The sequence below is a fragment of the Scyliorhinus torazame genome, chromosome 19, assembly GCF_047496885.1.
Source record: "Scyliorhinus torazame isolate Kashiwa2021f chromosome 19, sScyTor2.1, whole genome shotgun sequence".
Lineage (NCBI taxonomy): Eukaryota > Metazoa > Chordata > Chondrichthyes > Carcharhiniformes > Scyliorhinidae > Scyliorhinus > Scyliorhinus torazame.
The window spans coordinates 94,560,398-94,579,154 of NC_092725.1; the positions used below are offsets into that span (position 1 = coordinate 94,560,398).

The 18,757-nt window shown below is 44.2% G+C and overlaps 2 protein-coding genes across 2 annotated transcripts in view; one reads left to right on the forward strand and one right to left on the reverse strand.

Annotated features, from left to right (window-relative positions):
- Positions 1–12,534, forward strand: part of tm7sf3 (transmembrane 7 superfamily member 3) — an 80,392-nt gene extending 67,858 nt beyond the window's left edge. Inside the window, exons 11-12 of the mRNA XM_072484830.1 lie at positions 1,077–1,239; positions 11,032–12,534. Of these exons, the coding sequence (XP_072340931.1) occupies positions 1,077–1,239; positions 11,032–11,294 (426 nt within the window). The 3' untranslated portion in view covers positions 11,295–12,534. The remainder of the gene's footprint in view (positions 1–1,076; positions 1,240–11,031) is intronic.
- Positions 12,535–17,547: 5,013 nt separating this feature from the next.
- fgfr1op2 (FGFR1 oncogene partner 2) overlaps positions 17,548–18,757 on the reverse strand; it is a 36,954-nt gene continuing 35,744 nt past the window's right edge. Inside the window, exon 6 of the mRNA XM_072484831.1 lies at positions 17,548–18,410. Coding sequence (XP_072340932.1) covers positions 18,279–18,410 — 132 coding nt within the window. The 3' untranslated portion in view covers positions 17,548–18,278. The remainder of the gene's footprint in view (positions 18,411–18,757) is intronic.

Consider the following 18,757-nt stretch of genomic DNA (forward strand, 5'->3'; position numbering starts at 1 on the left):
ATGGCCTGCCTTGGTCTGCTTTCAAAGCCAGCGATTTAGCCCTGTGCTAAACCAGCTCCTATAGAATCACAGTTGCAACTTAACCAGCCCCCACACATAGGAACACCTTTGTCCAGCATGAATCTAACTGTAGGTTTTTATCCTTCCAGATACTGAAACATTAAATTAAACACAGTTAAATTGAGCCCCCAAGTCATCCACTGCACCTAACCTCTTTCCATTTAGAAAATATTCTGCTCTATCTTATTTTGGTCCAAAACGGATAACCTCACACTTGATTTACATTAAATTACATCTGCCACAATTTTGTCCATTCGCCTAGTCTGTTAAAATCTTCTTGCAATTTTATGCTATCATTTAGACTGTATATAATGCAGCCTAACTTTGTATTTTGTCATCAAATTTGGATATGTGACTTTCTATACCATCGTCCATTAATGTCTCTCCCGACTACAGACCAAATACTGTCCCATCTGCCCTGTCTTGTGGCTCTGGTACCTCCAAGTTGTTCTAAAATATTAAATCTTGGCAAACATTAAAAATAAATTCCAATTAGTGTGGCCAATCACCTATCCTGCGGCCAATCGCCTATCCTGCACATCTTGAGTTTGTGTGGGTGAGACCCACATTCTTCAGCTGCCCAGCTGACTCTGTTCCCAGCCAAATAAATGAAAACCACCCATACCAGCCATTAAAGCCAAGAATGATGGTTGTAATGAATGGAGACGAAGAGTGCTCAGCCATCATTGTGACGATCCTATGTAACACGAGGAAAGTCTCGTGTTTGCAGTTTGGTTGACTGCAATTAGTTGACAATGTGATCTCCATCAATATGACCACAACAGATCCAGACATGAGGTGAGGATAAAAAATCCCTAGTGGAGGAGAGATTCAGGAACAATAGATCCTGAATTACCAGAGTTGCATTAATTCACCAACCACATCTCAAATCGTAAGATATCCCAACCAATTTCCAAAAATCTCACTGATATGCATGCCACAGCACATTGGGAGGCTTTAAAATATTTTTCACATTTTTAGTGTTTATTTATTTATTTATTTTTTTTTGCTTCTAGTTGAACATAATGACATGCGGAGTCATTGGTTCCTACACAGTGATCCTAGCAGTCCATAACTTTGTGTACACCAGCCTTGCCTACATCACACTAAACATTCTTAAACGAGCACTCAATGAAAACTTCAACAACGCTTACACAGATGTACCTTTCCAGATGAATGGTAAGTGTTGAGATGCAGCTACAAGGCTGTAATTTTTGTGAACCTTTTAACCAGAAAGTCCAGTTCTGGTGGAACTTGAGAATGAAAAGATTTTTAGCCTCGTGATTAGTTTGGCTTTTCAATCTGTTCTGAATTCAGTAATGCTTTTGGTGGCAAATTCAGTAAGTTCCATTTTCAAAAGATTTTTAAAGCTGGAGAAAAAGTTTATTGCAAGGAACTTCCACGAAGAAGTGAAACTGTGGGGGGGAAAATAAGTTTTTTGTAGGAGAGTTGAGGCAGGATGTCTGAAGGCCTGGTTGAAACATTAAGATTTGAAGACGCTTTTAAAGGTGTGGTTGTGGCAATAGTAAAGGACTTCAAGAAGTAGGGCTGAGGCTTGGCCAACAAAGGGGGTGAGGGAACATAGTGCACAAAAGTTTAATTGGACCAGCAATGGCATATGCTTCAAGTACTGAGTCAAACTGTTGTAGAGTCCCACTCTAAAATCCTGATCATTTAATCTGGGCTGGCACTTCCAGATGTGGATTGAAATAAAGGCTTGGAATGCCCATTGGGTGGCCATGGGGAAGCTGGAGGCACAAGTCCAGCACATTCCCAGGAATTGTTCTGAGCAATATAATTAACAGGACCTGTTGGCTAAGAAAGGACTCTGTTCCCAGCCAAATAAATGAAAACCACCCATACCAGCCATTAAAGCCAAGAATGATGGTTGTAATGAATGGAGGTGAAGAGTGCTCAGCCATCATTGTCACGATCCTATGTAACACGAGGAAAGTCGAGAGGCATGCTAGGACTGTAACAACGCACACTACTTTAAATGTTACTCTTGAGAGGTTACTAATGGAACACCACTGTTTCAACTTGTATTTGTGTGCAGCAGCATCTTTAATGCCCCAGTGTGCTCCATGGGCATAATGAAACTAAACTGAGCCACAAGAAGCTATTGGGGCAGGTGACAAACCTTGATCGCCAAGTTGGGTTTTGAGGAGTAAGGAGAGAGGAATTGAGGCAGGGAAGGAATTCCTGTGCTTTGAATTCCAGGCAGCTGGAGGCATAGCCACGAATCATAGAGCAATTTAAAATCTGGGATAATTAAAAGGCCAGAATTAGGAGCACCAATATCTTTTTTTATAAATATTTTTATTCTCCTTTTTCACATTTTCTTCAGACTTTACACCCCACCAACAAACAGTAAACGGTAATGAATATAATGTCAATCCCCTTATCAACAACGATCCCACCACCCCCTTAAACAACGGCAAACCTGACAATATAAGCATCAAATAAAACCAACCCTCCAAAGGAGGGGAAAAAAGGAATCCGGAATCTCCCCTGGTCACCATTGACATACCGTCCACCCCCACCCCCCCCTAATATTCAATGCCATCCAATCCTTGGAAGAATATGGTGAATGACACCAATTAATTGTAGTCACCCCCCCCCCCCCAGACTCCTCCTCCACTTCCTCTTGTCAACTCCTCCCCTCAACTTCGGTTCCTTCCCCCAACTTTTCACGCCGGCTAGACTCAGGCGAAACCTGTTCTACCAGGCTCTGATGGCTGCAGCCCCTCCCCCCACCTCGCTCCCATTCACTGGCTGGCTTAAACCAGCCAGCGTGGAGGCCCCCACCTGGGTCTCCTTCCCCCTTGCCCGGTCCCAGGAAAACAAAGAAATCTCCTTTAGCGCACAACCCAAGTCCCAAAGAACCATCATTGCAAATGAAAGTCCCATCTCTTCCCTTATTCAAATATATACACCAACACGCAGTGAAAAAAATAAAGTTACATGAGGCTACATCAGTTCATGACCATTTCTCAATTCTGCCACAGTCCTTCTGCCTTGCAAACTCCTCTGCTGCTTCCGCCGTCCCAAAATAAAAGTGCTTGGATTTGTAGGTCACCCTCAGCGGGATATACTATGCCAAACTGCACCTTGCTGATGTACAGTGCCTTCTACACCCGGCTGAATGCTGCCCGCTGCCTTGCCAGCTCCACTGTGAAGTCCTGGTATATGTGTATACCAGCTCCACCCACTGCACCACCCGCTTCTGCTTTGCCCAGCACAGGACTTTCTACTTCACGCTATACCTACAGAAACAGAGTTACTACTCTTGGTGGCTCACTCGCCTTTGGTACAGGCCTCCACAACCGATGTGCCCGATCCAGTTCGTATCGGGAGGGATCGTCCCCCTCCCCCAATAGCTTCACCAACATCGTGGCAAAATACTCCGTCGGCCTCGGGCCTTCCACTCCTTCGGGCAGACCCACAATCCTCATTCTGTCACCTGGATCTGTTTTCCAGGTCTTCCATTTTGGCTCGCAGGCCTTTGTTGGTCTCTATCACCCTCCGCAACTCCTTCCCCCATTGAGGTGAGTTGATCACTGCTGCGATAATGCCTCTTCCACTTCCTTCAGTGTCTCACCTTGCTCCTGCACCTCCGCCACTGCGCTTGATACTGCCACTCTCACCGGGGTAATCACCTCCTCCACCAGCACTTTCAATACTGCCCCCATCTCCTCCTTCATCGCTTCCATGTGTTTTGTGAACTGTTTTTCAAGTTCCACAGCCATCATCTTGGTCATTTCTTCCAATGAACCGGAACAGCAGACCGAGAGATCTGCGGTGCGGCAACCGAAGAGGAAAGAGTCGAATTGGACCCCTCCGGAAGGCCGCTGCCTTAGACTCGACATGTATGCTCAAGCCGTCAGGAGTCGCGTCAATGCCAGATTCATCAGTCGCATTCACAAGACAACCCCGAACGTCACCCAAGCACAACGCAATGCCATCTGCGCTCTCAAGACCAACCACAGCATCGTCATCAAACCAGCAGACAAAGGGGGGGCCACTGTCGTACTGAACAGAACGGACTACTGCAAAGAAGTATACCGACAACTGAACAACCAAGAACACTACAGACAGTTACCCGCAGATCCGACCAAGGAACACATCCGCCAACTTAACAGACTGATCAAGACCTTGGATCCAGATCTTCAGAGCACCCTACGTGCTCTCATCCCACGTACTCCCCGCATTGGAGATCTCTACTGCCTCCCAAAAATACATAAGGCCAACACACCAGGCTGCCCTATCGTTTCAGGCAATGGGACCCTGTGTGAGAACCTCTCTGGCGACATCGAAGGCATCTTGAAACCCATCGTACAAGGTACACCCAGCTTCTGTCGCGACACGACGGACTTCCTACAGAAACTCAGCACCCATGGACCAGTTGAACCAGGAACATTCCTAGTCACAATGGACGTCTCGGCACTCTACACCAGCATCCCCCATGACGACGGCATTGCTGCAACAGCCTCAGTACTCGACACCGACAACTGCCAATCTCCAGACGCAATTCTGCAACTCATCCACTTCATTCTGGATCACAACGTCTTCACCTTCGACAAGTTCTTCATTCAGACGCACGGAACAGCCATGGGGACCAAATTCGCACCCCAATACGCCAACATCTTCATGCACAAGTTTGAACAGGACCTACTCACTGCACAGGACCTTCAACCGATGTTATACACCAGATACATCGATGACATTTTTTTCCTTTGGACCCACGGCGAAGAATCACTGAAATGACTACACAATGACATTAGTTCCATCCAACCATCAGACTCCCCATGGACTACTCTCCAAAATCAGTTGCATTCTTGGACACACTCGTCTCCATCAAGGACGGTCACCTCAGCACTTCGCTTTACCGCAAACCCACGGATAACCTCATGATGCTCCACTTCTCCAGCTTCCACCCTAAACACATTAAAGAAGCCATCCCCTATGGACAAGCGCTCCGTATACACAGGATCTGCTCAGACGAGGAGGAGCGTAACAGACATCTACAGACGTTGAAAGATGCCCTCGTACGAACGGGATATGGCACTCGACTCATCGATCGACAGTTCCAACGCGCCACAGCGAAAAACCGGACCGACCTCAGAAGACAAACATGGGACACAACCGACAGAATACCCTTCGTCGTCCAGTACTTCTCCGGAGCGGAGAACTACGTCATCATCTTCACAGCCTTCAACACGTCATTGATGACGATGAACATCTTGCCAAGGTCATCCCCACACCCCCACTACTTGCCTTCAAACAACCGCGCAACCTCAAACGAACCATTGTTTGCAGCAAACTACCCAGTCTTCAGAACAGTGACCACGACACCACACAACCCTGCCATGGCAATCTCTGCAAGACGTGCCAGATCATCGACATGGATATCACTATTACACGTGAGAACACCACCCACCAGGTACGCGGTACATACTCGTGCGACTCGGCCAACGTTGTCTACCTCGTACGCTGCAGGAAAGGATGTCCCGAAGCGTGGTACATTGGCGAGACCATGCAGATGCTGCGACAACGAATGAACGGACATCGCGCAACAATTACCAGGCAGGAATGTTCCCTTCCAGTCGGGGAACACTTCAGCAGTCAAGGGCATTCAGCCTCTGATCTCCGGGTAAGCGTTCTCCAAGGCGGCCTTCAGGACGCGCGACAACGCAGAATCGCCGAGCAGAAACTTATAGCCAAGTTCCGCGCACGAGTGCGGCCTCAACCGGGACCTGGGATTCATGTCGCATTACATTCATCCCCCACCATCTGGCCTGCGAAATCCTACCAACTGTCCTGGCTTGAGACAATTCACACCTCTTTAACCTGGGGTTACCCCATCTCTGGATCTGTAAAGATTTAATCACCTGCTAATGCTCGCATTCCTAGCATTGTTTGGCATCTTTGAATTTGTCTGTGTTTCTGGAACAGACCTCTTCATTCACCTGAGGAAGGAGCAGCGCTCTGAAAGCTAGTGACATCGAAACAAACCTGTTGGACTTTAACCTGGTGTTGTAAGACTTCGTACTGTGCTCACCCCAGTCCAACGCCGGCATCTCCACATCATTTCTTCTGCTGTGAGCAATGCGGCCTCCCCTGGTGCTCCAGTCTCTGCTTTCCTTACAGTTCCTGCGGTGACTTTTCACTCACCGGTGGACTTTTATTGACCCCTTTTTCACAGCCGGATTTCTCCGAAATTTGGACATTTCTCCTTTCTGTGGCTTTTTACAGCCTTTTCAGCCTCCGTTGCCCCCGGGACTGGGCGTTAAAACTCTGAAATTCCTATTCCCGAGCGGGAGCCCTCCAGTGTGTGGCTGCCTCCCGCCTGCCGGCATCGGAAATCAGAGCACCAATATCTTGGAAGGCTGCGGGGCGGAGGGAATTTAAAACCATTGAGAATTTATTTTTAGAGGTGTTGCTTGATCAGGAGCCAGAGAATGTCACCATGCATGGGGGGGGGGGGGGGGGAGGGAAAGAGAGAATGGGGGGGGGGGGGGGGGGGGGAGAAAGAGAGAATGGGTGAAAGGGACTTGGTGCGAGCAGGGGCACAGTTAGCAGAGTTGTTCATGATCTAAACTGGCTACCCAAGAGTGCATTGGGATTGTCAAATCTGGAGGTAATGAAGCCATGGATAAAGGTTTAGCAGCAGATGGGCTGAGGCAGAAGCAGCATTGGGTCACATTATGGATGTGGAAGTAAGAGCTCTTGGTAATGATGTAGATATGTGGTCAGGATCTCACTTCGGTATAAATGTCAATCTGGTACAGTCTCAGTTGGCAGCATGGTAGCACAATGGTTAGCACAGTTGCCTCACCGCTCCAGGGTCCCAGGTTCAATTCCCAGCTTGGGTTACTGTGGAATCTGCACATTCTCACCGTGGTTGTGTGGGTTTCCTCCCACAATCAAAAGATGTGCAGATAGGTGGATTGGCTATGCTAAATTGCCTGAGGTTAGGTGTGGTTATGGGGCTAGGGTGAAGGTGTGGGCTTGCGTAGGGTGCTCTTTCCAAGGGCTGGTGCAGACTCATTGGGCCGCCTCCTGCACTGCAAATTCTATAACAACGTGAGGAATGGAGTTGGTAGCTATGACAATGCGAGGAATGGAGTCGGTAGCGAGGGAGTGAAAGTTTGCAAACTATTACCTCAGCCTCCCCATGTTGAAGAGATTTCTGCTAATTGAGTGCTGGACACAAATGAGCAGATTTTCCTGCCAGTGTGGAGGAGCTGGTGGTCAGCTTGGTGTTGTCTGAAAAATGTCAGATTTCAAAGGGAAGTATTTAAATGAGAAATTGGGGGCGGGGGGTGGTGGTGTTGTGTTGCAAGGATAAATCTTTGCTGGAGCTAACTGAGCAGGAAGAGAAGCCGTTGCAGATTAGATTCTGGCTATTGGATGGATAAGAATGGAAGTGAGAGCAGTCCCACCCTGGACAGTCGTGGTGAGGTATTGGGAGGATGGTGTATTTGGGGGGTGGGGGGGTTTAGTCATTTGTGACTTTAAGAGCTGTTTTTGTAGTGTGGCAGCCATGTCAACTAAAAGGGATTAAAAGATGGTGTTCAATCTGACAAAGGAGAAAAAAGTGCAGCCATAGTAATCCGTTTCAGAGGCTTTAATAAAATATAATTTGTCTTCTAAAAAGACACTTCCCTGTGTGGCTGGATTGTCAAAGGGTGTTTACCGGAGACTTGCTCAGGTACAAGTATTATTGATGTGGTATGAATATAAAAATACAGGCATCATGGGTTTTTCAGACTGGAGGAATAATGATTCCCCTGGTTGTGGCACAGCTTCTGGTTGTGGGACACTATCATAAGAACATAAGAACTAGGAACAGGAGTAGGCCATCTGGCCCCTCGAGCCTGCTCCGCCATTTAATGAGATCATGGCTGATCTCTGTGGACTCAGCTCCACTCTCCGGCCCGTACACCATATCCCCGAATCCCTTTATTCTTTAGAAAGGTATCTGTTTTTCTTAAAAACGTTTAAAGAAGGAGCCTCAACTGCTTCACTGGGCAAGGAATTCCAGAGATTCACACCCCTTTGGGTGAAGAAGTTCCTCCTAAACTCAGTCCTAAATCTACTTCCCCTTATTTTGAGGCTATGCCCCCTAGTTCTGCTTTCCCCGACCAGTGGAAATAACCTGCCCGCATCTATCCTATCTATTCCCTTCATAATTTTATATGTTTCAATAAGATCCCCCCCCCCCACATCCTTCTAAACTCCAATGAGTACAGTCCCAGCCTACTCAACCTCCCGTCATAATCTAATCCCCTCAACTCTGGGATCAACCGAGTGAATCTCCTGCACTCCCTCCAGTGCCAATATGTCCTTTCTCGGGTAAGGAGACCAAAACTGAACACACTACTCCAGATGCGGCCTCACCAACACCTATACAATTGCAGCATAACCTCCCTAGTCGTGAACTCCATCCCTCTAGCAACGAAAGACGAAACTCAATTAGCCTTCTTAATCACCTGCATGCCAACTTTTTGCGACTTGTGCACCAGCACACCCAGGTCCCTCTGCACAGCAACATGTTTTAACATCTTACCGTTTAAATAATAATCCATTCTGCTGTTATTCCTCCCAAAATGGATAGCCTCGCACTTGGCAACATTGAAGCCCATTCACCTAACCTATCCAAATCCTTCTGCAGACTACCGGTATCCTCTGCACTTTTTGCTTTACCACTCATCTTAGTGTCGTCTGCAAACTTTGACACATTGCACTTGGTCAGCTGATAAAAATTAGAACATGAACTGCAGGAGTTGACAATATGGCCCCTCAAGCCAACTACTTTCCTGCCACTCTTGTATCCCTTGATTGCCTGATATGAAAAATCTGTCCATCCCAGCCTTGAATATGTGCAACAATACTGCATCCACAACTCTCTGGAGTAGAGAATTCCAAAGATTCACAATGCATTTGAGTATTCGCCCTATTCCTGTAATCCTGCAACCCCAATTAGCTGTTCCATCTTTGGGAGGAAACCCACGCAGACTCTGGGAGAAAATACAAACTCCACACAGTCTGGCCAAGGTCGGAATCAAACCCAGATCAAACCAATTCTAATTTGGAAAACCTTTATTGGACCACCTCCAGTGGAAGTCTATCCTAAATGTGGAAACCGAAATTGCACTTTTCCCCCTCCAAAACCCTGCACAATTGTAGCAAGATGACGTTTGAAAGATGTGTGATGAGATGAACATTAGAACAGATTTTGTTTTGGGGTGGCACAGTTGTTAGCTCTGGGATTACAACGCTGAGGACCTGTGTTTGAATCCTGGCCCTGAGTCACTATCCATGTGGAGTTTGCACATTCTCCCCATGTCTTTGTGGATTTCACCCCCACGACCCAAAGATGTGCAAGTTAGGTGGATTGGCCACGCTAAATTTCCCCTTATTGGGGGGAAAAAAATAATTGGGTACTCTAAATTATAAAAATATTTGTTTTGTATGGAGAATTTTTATGGAGTTGGGGGGGGGGGGGGGGGAAACAGAATGTATCTTAGACTTTTTATAATGGGAGGAATCTATTAAGTTGGCGGGATTGAAGTTCAGTTTGCTCTTCTCTCGGGAAGGATGTTGGAGCATGTGGGGAACCGGAGAAATTGGGAGATGTTCTTCAAAAGAAATAAGTGCAGAGTTACACATCTTTGGGTGTAATATAGCAGTAATCGGCTGAAATGGCCCCTCCTGCGATATATATATTTAATTACTCAATGAAACACTGGTTTTCCTCTTAAACTGGCCTGTTTTTGCCATCTAGTGTCCAGATTCGCTTGCGATATTAGATCACCCTGCTGCAATTACCCATTGAAATTAAATTTTTTTCTAATTGCACTGATGGAGTTAATGGGGGCAGCACGGTAGCATTGTGGATAGCACAATTGCTTCACAGCTCCAGGGTCCCAGGTTCGATTCTGGCTTGGGTCACTCTCTGCAGAGTCTGCACATCCTCCCGTGTGTGCGTGGGTTTCCTCCCACAGTCCAAAGATGTGCAGGTTAGGTGGATTGGCCATGATAAATTGCCCTTGGTGTTGGGTGGGGTTACTGGGTTATGGGGATAGGGTGTAGGTGTTGACCTTGGGGAGGATGCTCTTTCCAAGAGCTGGGGCAGACTCGATGGGCCGAATGGCCTCCTGCATTGTAAATTCTATGATCTATGTTGTATCAATAGCTTTGGAGAATTATACAGTAGACATACATCGTGTTATGGGTCCAGCTTTACAGAACCCCAAAGTGTTTCATGGAGTTCAACCGACCCACAACTTTTAATAGATTGTGGTGTGGGAAGCGCACTGCGTGTACTCCAGGTGTGATACAGCAGAAATGGAGAAATGGTTTTTAAAACAAAACAATGTTTATTCTACGAACTCAAGTTAACCCTTTTAAAAAGAAACATTGAATATCTTAACAACCATTACTTCAAAGATAACCCCAAGACTACAACACTAAATAATCCTTCAAACATCCAAAAATAGGAGCACATTAGGTTACATTCAATATATTTATAGTCTTTGGATTGCAGCAATCAACAGACCAGCTCTGTTTCTTCATGCAGCTCACAGCAAAACAGACACTCCTAGCTGCCTTCTCAAACTGAAACTCAAAAAGCAGAAGTGAGCTCGGCTCCCCCCTACCCTGACATCACTTCAGTAATATGATCAGCTCCATTTCTTAAAGGTACTCCGTCATAGGTGAAATTACATTCTTTTATATAGTTATAATCTGGAATGTGCTGCCAGAAAGGGTGGTGGCAGATTCAATAGTAACTTTCAAAAAGGAAAATGGGATCAAATTTGAAAGAGCTGTCCATTAGTCCTACTCCCTGCTGTCTTCATAGCCATACAAAATGATCTTAGGCTGAATGGACTTGCTGTAGCCTGTACATTTTCATTATGACTTTTGCATTTCTCTGTATTGTAAATACCTTTTTTTCTAATTCAGATTATGTTTTGATATCCATATGGGTGGTCTTACTGGTAAGTGGAATAGTGTTCCAGTTTCACCGTGAAAAGGACCAGCCCATCTTTCCATCTAATCCGTACCAAACCTGGAAACGCGATAGGGAGCGCCGTCAAACTAACGTCTTGGATCCCAGTCACCACATTCCTCCAATCAAGGATCGGATGAAGAGCGTGCTGACTGATGTCAAGCAACTCTTCATGAAACAGCAGCCAGCGGGTGAACAGACACCATTGCTCCTTTAGACTGTAAAGCACAGCCATTCAGGATGTGGCTGTCTTTTCCTTGTATTTTATAGCTGTAAATCAGTGCTGACCTGCCAGTTCATGTTTTGAATTGGGAATCCAAAAAGTAGGCATTCCGAAAGCAGTATTAATTTTGTTACTAATTTTCAATATTCGGTGTGCTAAAATCTATTGGATTGTCTCAAAGGATTAATTAGTCCTATCTTGTAACCTGATTTTAGGCTGAACTGTGTGATTGGCTGCATAATGGTCATGAAAACTGCACTGAATCCTGTTCTGAGAACATTGAGTATTAAGTTCATCTTTGAAAATGGCAAACCAGTTATAATGGGTGGTGGTGGTGGTTGGCTGCATGGAGCTTGTACAAGATGTTTTTTTTCTTTGCTTCTGGTTATTTGCACATTAGTATGTTTTTAATAGAAACAAGTATCTAGGATATCCTGGGGAAAAGTCGGTCCTTCTGAGGATTCACGTTTGTCACTCTTAACTAGTGATAACCAAGCACTCGAGCTGTTAGGGGTTGTATGTGGTCGAGGAAATTCAAGACTTGCACAGTGCAATGCACATTTAAATACCTCATTGAATTCTAGAATAATTTCTGATCTAGAAATACATTTTTACAAAATTTAGTCCTCTGAAAGTTCTTAAAATCAAACTTTGTTCAGTATTCACTTTCAGTCCTAATTGTAATCTTTGGGAAGTTATTACCATGTGACTTGACCATTTTGCACTAGGCTTCATAATGGAGTGAATTTTGGCTAAATTAATTATGCCATAGATTTCTTCAGCTAAGGATTCACATTTATCCAGTATTAACTTGTCAGTTATCAGGTGCTTGGATAGGTCAAACATTAAACAGTTTCCCTTTTAAACCCTCCAGTAGCCTGACTTAATTCTACCTAAGATGAATTGGATGGGAAACGGAGATAATGCATATGTTGTTGTTTTTAAGGCCACTGAAATAATTGAAAATGTTTCTATTCTGAAATTTATTTGAATCCGAGCTCACAGCTGGAAAGTGTTAAAATAAAATAAAGGACCTTCATTATGTGCCCTCCTTGCAGTGAATCTGGGTAACAAGTGAGCATAGCTGTGGTACTGATCGGAGTGTATTCTAGAATTGGGAATGCATTGTTTTATAGTGAATAATGCAAATAAAACATCTTCTGTAACACTTGAAGCAATGGCTTGTATTTTGTATAGATTTTCTACTGCAGATATGATTAAAATATTTGATATATTTGTGTTTGAGTTTTAATGATTTGTCCTTGCCTCTTTCATTAAGAAATAATTTACACTTGGCAACTTTGTCCCAATCAATGAACATGCAAAGATGTTACTTTAATGGGGTTTATTGTAATTTGTGAAGCAGGCTTGTGGGGTGTTGTGCGTGTGATTACATTAAACTGAAATCATCTGCAAGGTTTAGACCATCAATGGGTCGAAGTGTCAATGGCAGGCATTTTAAGTCAATAGGGCTGAGTTGAATGTTCTACCAGTAAATAAGACCAGGGTAGAAATTTGCATTAGGATATGAAGTGTTCAGTTAAATTTCAACAGGAAGGAAAGATCATACTATGGCCAAGTTAGCCAATCCACCTAGCCTTTTTGGGTTGTGGGGGGGTGAGACCCACGCACACGGAGAATGTGTGCAAACTCCACACGGACAGTGACCCAGAGCTGGGATCAAACCCGGGTCCATTTTTTCGATGCCATGAGGCAGCAGTGCTAACCACTGTGCTGCCCATCCTGTTAAGACTAAATTTAACATATAAATGTAATGTGTTTCAAATTGTTCCTAGAATTTGAGTACACTTCTTTAAGTAAAATAGAAAATAGTTGTGATAGCTTGCCAGGTTTCTGTTTGGGATTTAGTTTACACAGCACTTATTACCTGCTGGATCCTATAAATGACTTGAAAGGTAGTCGCTAATGTTAAGAAACATAGTAGCCAATTTATGCACAGTAAGGTCCCACAGGTAATTTTGTAGCTGTTGGTTCAAGGAACAATATTTCCCAGGACATCAGTCCATTATTATTGAAGTAGTGTCATGAGATCCCTTCTGCCCACCAGAGGGCAGTTAAGATTTGCTTAATGTCACCTTCGATGCACACAATGTTCTGGGGTGTCAGCCTATATGTTCCTGTCGCTTGGGCCTTGGTCCCCTACTTGTTTTTTTGATCAGATTCATTAATTGCCAATTCCTTTTATGTAGGAGCTTGTGAACATGTACTCCAGTTGGCTGCTTTCTGCATTGAGCAGTTGATTTTGTAACTCTTGTAATTCATGAATTGTGCCTTGATTTTCAAGAGCTTGTTTGTTCTTAAAATTGCTGGGAACAGCAAAAAGAATAACTTATGTTCAAATCCCTCCACTGTCTTTCTCAAACTTCCAACAAGTTGATTTCTGCGCTGCTCCAATTCTAGACTTTCAGTTTTTAAATTGCCCTGGTAGGTGGAGCCTCCAGCCTATGCACTGACAATTAAGTACTTTGACATTGTCACTGGGTAATGCAGTAACCACCACTTTGTGCAAAGCAAGGTCCAAAAAGTAATCTCAAAATTAGCAGCTAAGGGTTTGTGATACTTGAGGGCTGAATGTAGGTCAGAACATGGTGAACTCCTTTGATATTCAAATAGGATCTTAACCAGCGTGATGGGACCCTAGTTTAATCTTATCAAGTGCTTGATGTGTGCCCTTGTCTGTGCTAGCACAGAGCCAAGGTTCATGATGGGAATTCCCAGCATGTTCCTGTAGGAAGAAGGATAAGTATACCAAGTTTCAGGAACCTTGGCTAACGAGGGATATTGTGAGCCTAGTCCAAAATAAAAAGGAAGCATTTGTATGGGCTAGAAGGAATGAGGAATATAAGGAAAGTAGGAAGGAAGTTGAGAAAGGGGTCACAGTCATTGGCAAAGAAAATATGGAGGATGGGGAGGGAATGTGTGTGGAACCAGGAGAAATGGGTGAGGTACTGAATGAATACTTTGCATCAGTATTCCCGAGAGAGGACTTGGAGTCTGGGGAGGGGTGTGTAGATAATCTGGGTCATACTGAGATTAAAAGGTGGTGTTGGGTGTCTTAAATTCCCAGGCCCTGATGGGATCGACCCCAGAATATGGAGGGAGACCAGGGAAGAAATTGCTGGTGCCTTGATAGAAATCCTTGTATCCTAAGGTTCCAGGTGAGGTCCCAGAGGACAGCTGTGATTACTTTGTGAAAGAAGGGTAGCCAGGATAATCCAGGAAATTATAGGCCGGTGAGCCTTGCGTCAATGGTATGGAAATTATTGGAAGCAAATGGATGTATTAGCGAGAGGCAGCGTGCTTTTGTGAAGGGGAGGTAGTGTCTCACTAACTTGATCGAGTTTTTTGAGATGGTGATGGATGACTAAAGGTAGGGCAGTGGATGTTGTCTACATGGACTTCAGTAAGGCCTTTGACAAGGTCCCTCATAGCAGACTGGTACAGAAGATGAAGTCCCATGGGATCAGGTGGATACAGAACTGGCTCAGTCATAGACACAGGGTAGCAGTGGAAGGGTGCTTTTCTGAATGGAGGGCTGTGACTAGTGTTCCGCAGGGATCAATGCTGGAATCTGTTCGTAGTATACATAAAACGATTAAGTTTGCGGATGAGACAGGTTGGTAGAATTGCGGATAGTGATGAGGACTGTCAGGATGTAGATCAATTGGAGACTGGGTGGAGAAATGGCAGATAGTGTTTAATCCACAAATGAGGTAATGCATTTTGGAAAGTCTAATAATACAGGTGGGAAATATACAGTAAATGGCAGACACTTTGAGTATTGACCAGCAGAGGGGTCTGGATGTACAGGTCACAGTGGCAACGCAGGTGGAGAAGGTAGTCAAGAAGGCATATAGCATGCTTGCCTTCAGCGGCTGGGGCATGCAAATTGCTACTGCCGTATAGAACCTTAGTTAAGCTACACTTGGAACATGGTGTTCAATTCTGATTGCCACACTACTAGGATGTGTCGGCTTTGGAGAGCATACAGAAGATTTACCAGAATGTTGCCTAGTATGGAGGGCATTAGCTATGAGGTTGGATAAACTTGGTTTGCTCTCACTGGAATGAGCTTGAGGGGCAACCTCGTATAAGTCTACAAAATTGAGGATGGACAGGCAAAAGCTTTTTCACAGGATAGTCAATTACTAGGGGTCATAGTTTAAGGTGCGAGGAGCAGAGTTTAGAGGAGATGTGAGGGAAGTTTCTTTTTTTACACAAAAGGGTAGTGGGTGCCTGGAACGCTCTGCCAGAGGTGGTGGAAGCAGGTACGATAGTGATGTTTAAGGGATGTCTTGACAAATACATGAATAGGATGTGAATAGAGGGATTATGGGCCCCGGAAATGTAGGTTTTGGGTTGGCCGGGCAGTTTGGCGGGCTGAAGGGCCAGTTCCGGTGCTGTACTTTTTGTTTGAGACCATGGGTACTCGCTGTGCAGCAGTAAGGACACTGATAAAGCTGGGTCACCCTAGATGTACGAGCAGAAATGTTATCTGGTCCAGTGAGCTCTGCTCGCAAGGAGATTGTGGTACAGTGGTCCCTGATTTAGTTTGGGTGATTGCACTTCCTGTATCTGCGTGGGTTTCCTCCCACAGTCCAAAGATGTGTGGGTTAGGTGAGGCTGATGATAGAGTTGGTGTAGACTATATGGGCCAAATGGGCTCCTTCTGCACTGTAGGGATTCTATGCTTCTATGGATATGAACTTTACACTCCCCATAACCCTTGATTCCCTTTACTGGCTAAAAATATATCTCTCTGCTTCGAATATAATGACCCAGTCTCCACAGCTCTACTACACTGGGAAGAAATTCCTTCATCTCTTAAATGGGTGGTATTTTTCTGAGCTTATGTCGTCTGGTCCTCGAGAAACCAACTCAACATCTACCCTGTTGAGCCCCCTTGTCTCAATTAAGGTCGACTTTCATTCTTCTAAACTCCACAGACCCAGCCTACTTAACCAAAATTCCTCCGTACGCAGGATCAACTGAGTGAATCTTCAATTGATTGCCACCAATGCTAGTGTAACATAGATAAAGGGAACAAATCTGTTCATAGTATATCACATGCTGCATAATTTTTGTAAACAACTTTTCTTTTCTGCATTACTTGCAAACCAGCTTTGTGAATGATGTAGGAGACTCCAAAATCCCAGAACTGCAGCTTTCTCCATTTAAATATTCCACTCATTTGGTAAGAGTAAAGTGCATAACTTTGCATTTATCTGCTGTCTATAACCTCACTGTAGGCAATCATCCTCATCCAGTCTCTGGCTGAATGTTAAAATACATTTAGAGTACCCAATTCTTTTTTTTTTCTAATTAAGGGGCAATTTAGCAAAGCCGATTCACCTACTCTGCATATCATGTTGGGTGTAGGGGATACCCCCATGCAGACACAATGTGCAAATTCCAGTGACCAGGGGCTAGGATTGAACCTCTGTCTTCAGTGCGGTGAAGCAGCAGTGGCAACATTGCACCACCATGTTGCCCCTCTGAGTATTTTAAAAAAAAAACTTGTTCACCCAACATATTTCAGCTTCTTCTTTGTCCCCAGACAAGACTGCTTTACAGATTACTCTTTTATAACTATCCTTCTATGAGAGAATTATGGACTGTCAGCCAGATCAGAATTCACCTCAAAATGTAACCGCCTCTGCATTCCTTCGCTCCACCCAGCAATGACATCTCCCTAAACTGAATTATTTCTGCAGGCTGCAAAGCACATCAACTCCCCAGGACCATTCCAAGTCAATTTCACCTTCTGGTTCCTCCAAGCTCCCTGGCCCTTAAACATGACCACTGCAGTCAAACACACTATATAGCCCTAGGCTTTTAATCCTTAAATTGTCCCAATTTAGAAGTCTATATTCCTAAAATCCTCCATTTGTCACAAGACTAAATATTGATGAGGGAACAAAGAAAAACGATGTTCCACAGCTGATAAAGAACTTGCATTTAGATATTCTGAACACCCCACATTATAGTTCCTCACAATGCAGCCTCCAGAACCAGGCTGGCCAAATGGTGATTACGTAAAGGTAATGAACCAGACTAAGCAGTTTCCCCAAGAGAAACTAGTCATTGAACTGTTAACCCATTTCTGTCAAAGGGAGGATGGGTAAACAATATTGTAACACTCAGCCTGTCGGCACTGCCAATTTGCAATGGTTCAGTTTTAGTGCTGTTATTAACCTAGTCAATGCATGAGCGCAAGGCAACAGACTTTAAATTAATATCTCTTTATTAAAACAAAAATATACACATCCACAGACATATTGTACAGAAATTGCAGGATTAACTGCCAAATCAGAGTTACTGATCTCGCATTGTGAATCAACATGGTAAAAAATAGAACTTATTCTATACAGCATTGACTAGGAGCACGTACTTCACTTTTCCCACCCTGCACTGTTCACACTTGCTCTGGTCAAAATATTTATCCAATTCCAACTGTGATTATCACGTTTAGGTGTTTGGCACAATCTTCTCCCCCCCCCCGACCCCATCAACATTATAAATTACACAACTTAATTTTCTTTTATATACACACACAGGGGTTTCATCGATAAATGCAAAGGGTTATTGCAAACTAGTGATTGCTTTATTTTCCCTGAGGCCTGTTCTGGTGGCAGCAGCGATGGAGTTTGATTTTTAATCGTACTCACTGGCAGACAACCAGATAGGAATGAGGCTGGACCCTAAACTGAACATAAAATGTTGGCTGCATTAAACAAAAATATGTACACTTTTTAAAAAAAAAAAAGTCAATCATGCAATGAGAAATAGTAAGCGACTTCTGTCAGTTTAATTAGCTTACCTTGAAACCCTTATTTACTTGCAAAAATTGACAGTAAACTGTACCTATTTGATGGACTGGCTCAGTCAGTTTGGATAGAACATTAACACGTGCTGACACAGATTAATAAGTGGAAGCTCGAGGATTTGAGCAGTTTTTCAGCTCTTCCGCATGCTGAGGTTGGCATTTGTAACTAAGCTGGATAATGTATTTTCTGCGAGGTCTTCTTTCAGATAGAGAAAAGATTCTTTGTTTATCTGCAGCACTTCTCTCAAGCCTTTATTTTCAAACTGCAAAAGAAACAATTAGAGCTTTTATACAACTGAGCAGCCTTGACAATGCCAGCCAAACAGAGGGATGAATGCAAAACAGGTCAGCTGAAACTATAGCAGAATTTTTAAATGTTCCATAGCTCCCTTGTCAGAAACATTATACATGGCAGAATGCTGATCTTTGTTGGTCATATTAACCTGAAAATGGGCATGCAGAAGAATTGTTTAAACAGATCAGTGTAATACAATTGAACAAAAATTAGAAACAGGAATTCAAACAGAAAATGTCAGAAATTAATCTCCCTGCATCTGCAAAGGTAAAGGAGGCTAAGTCTATGTCAGCTCTGAAAAGTTCTGTAAAAAGG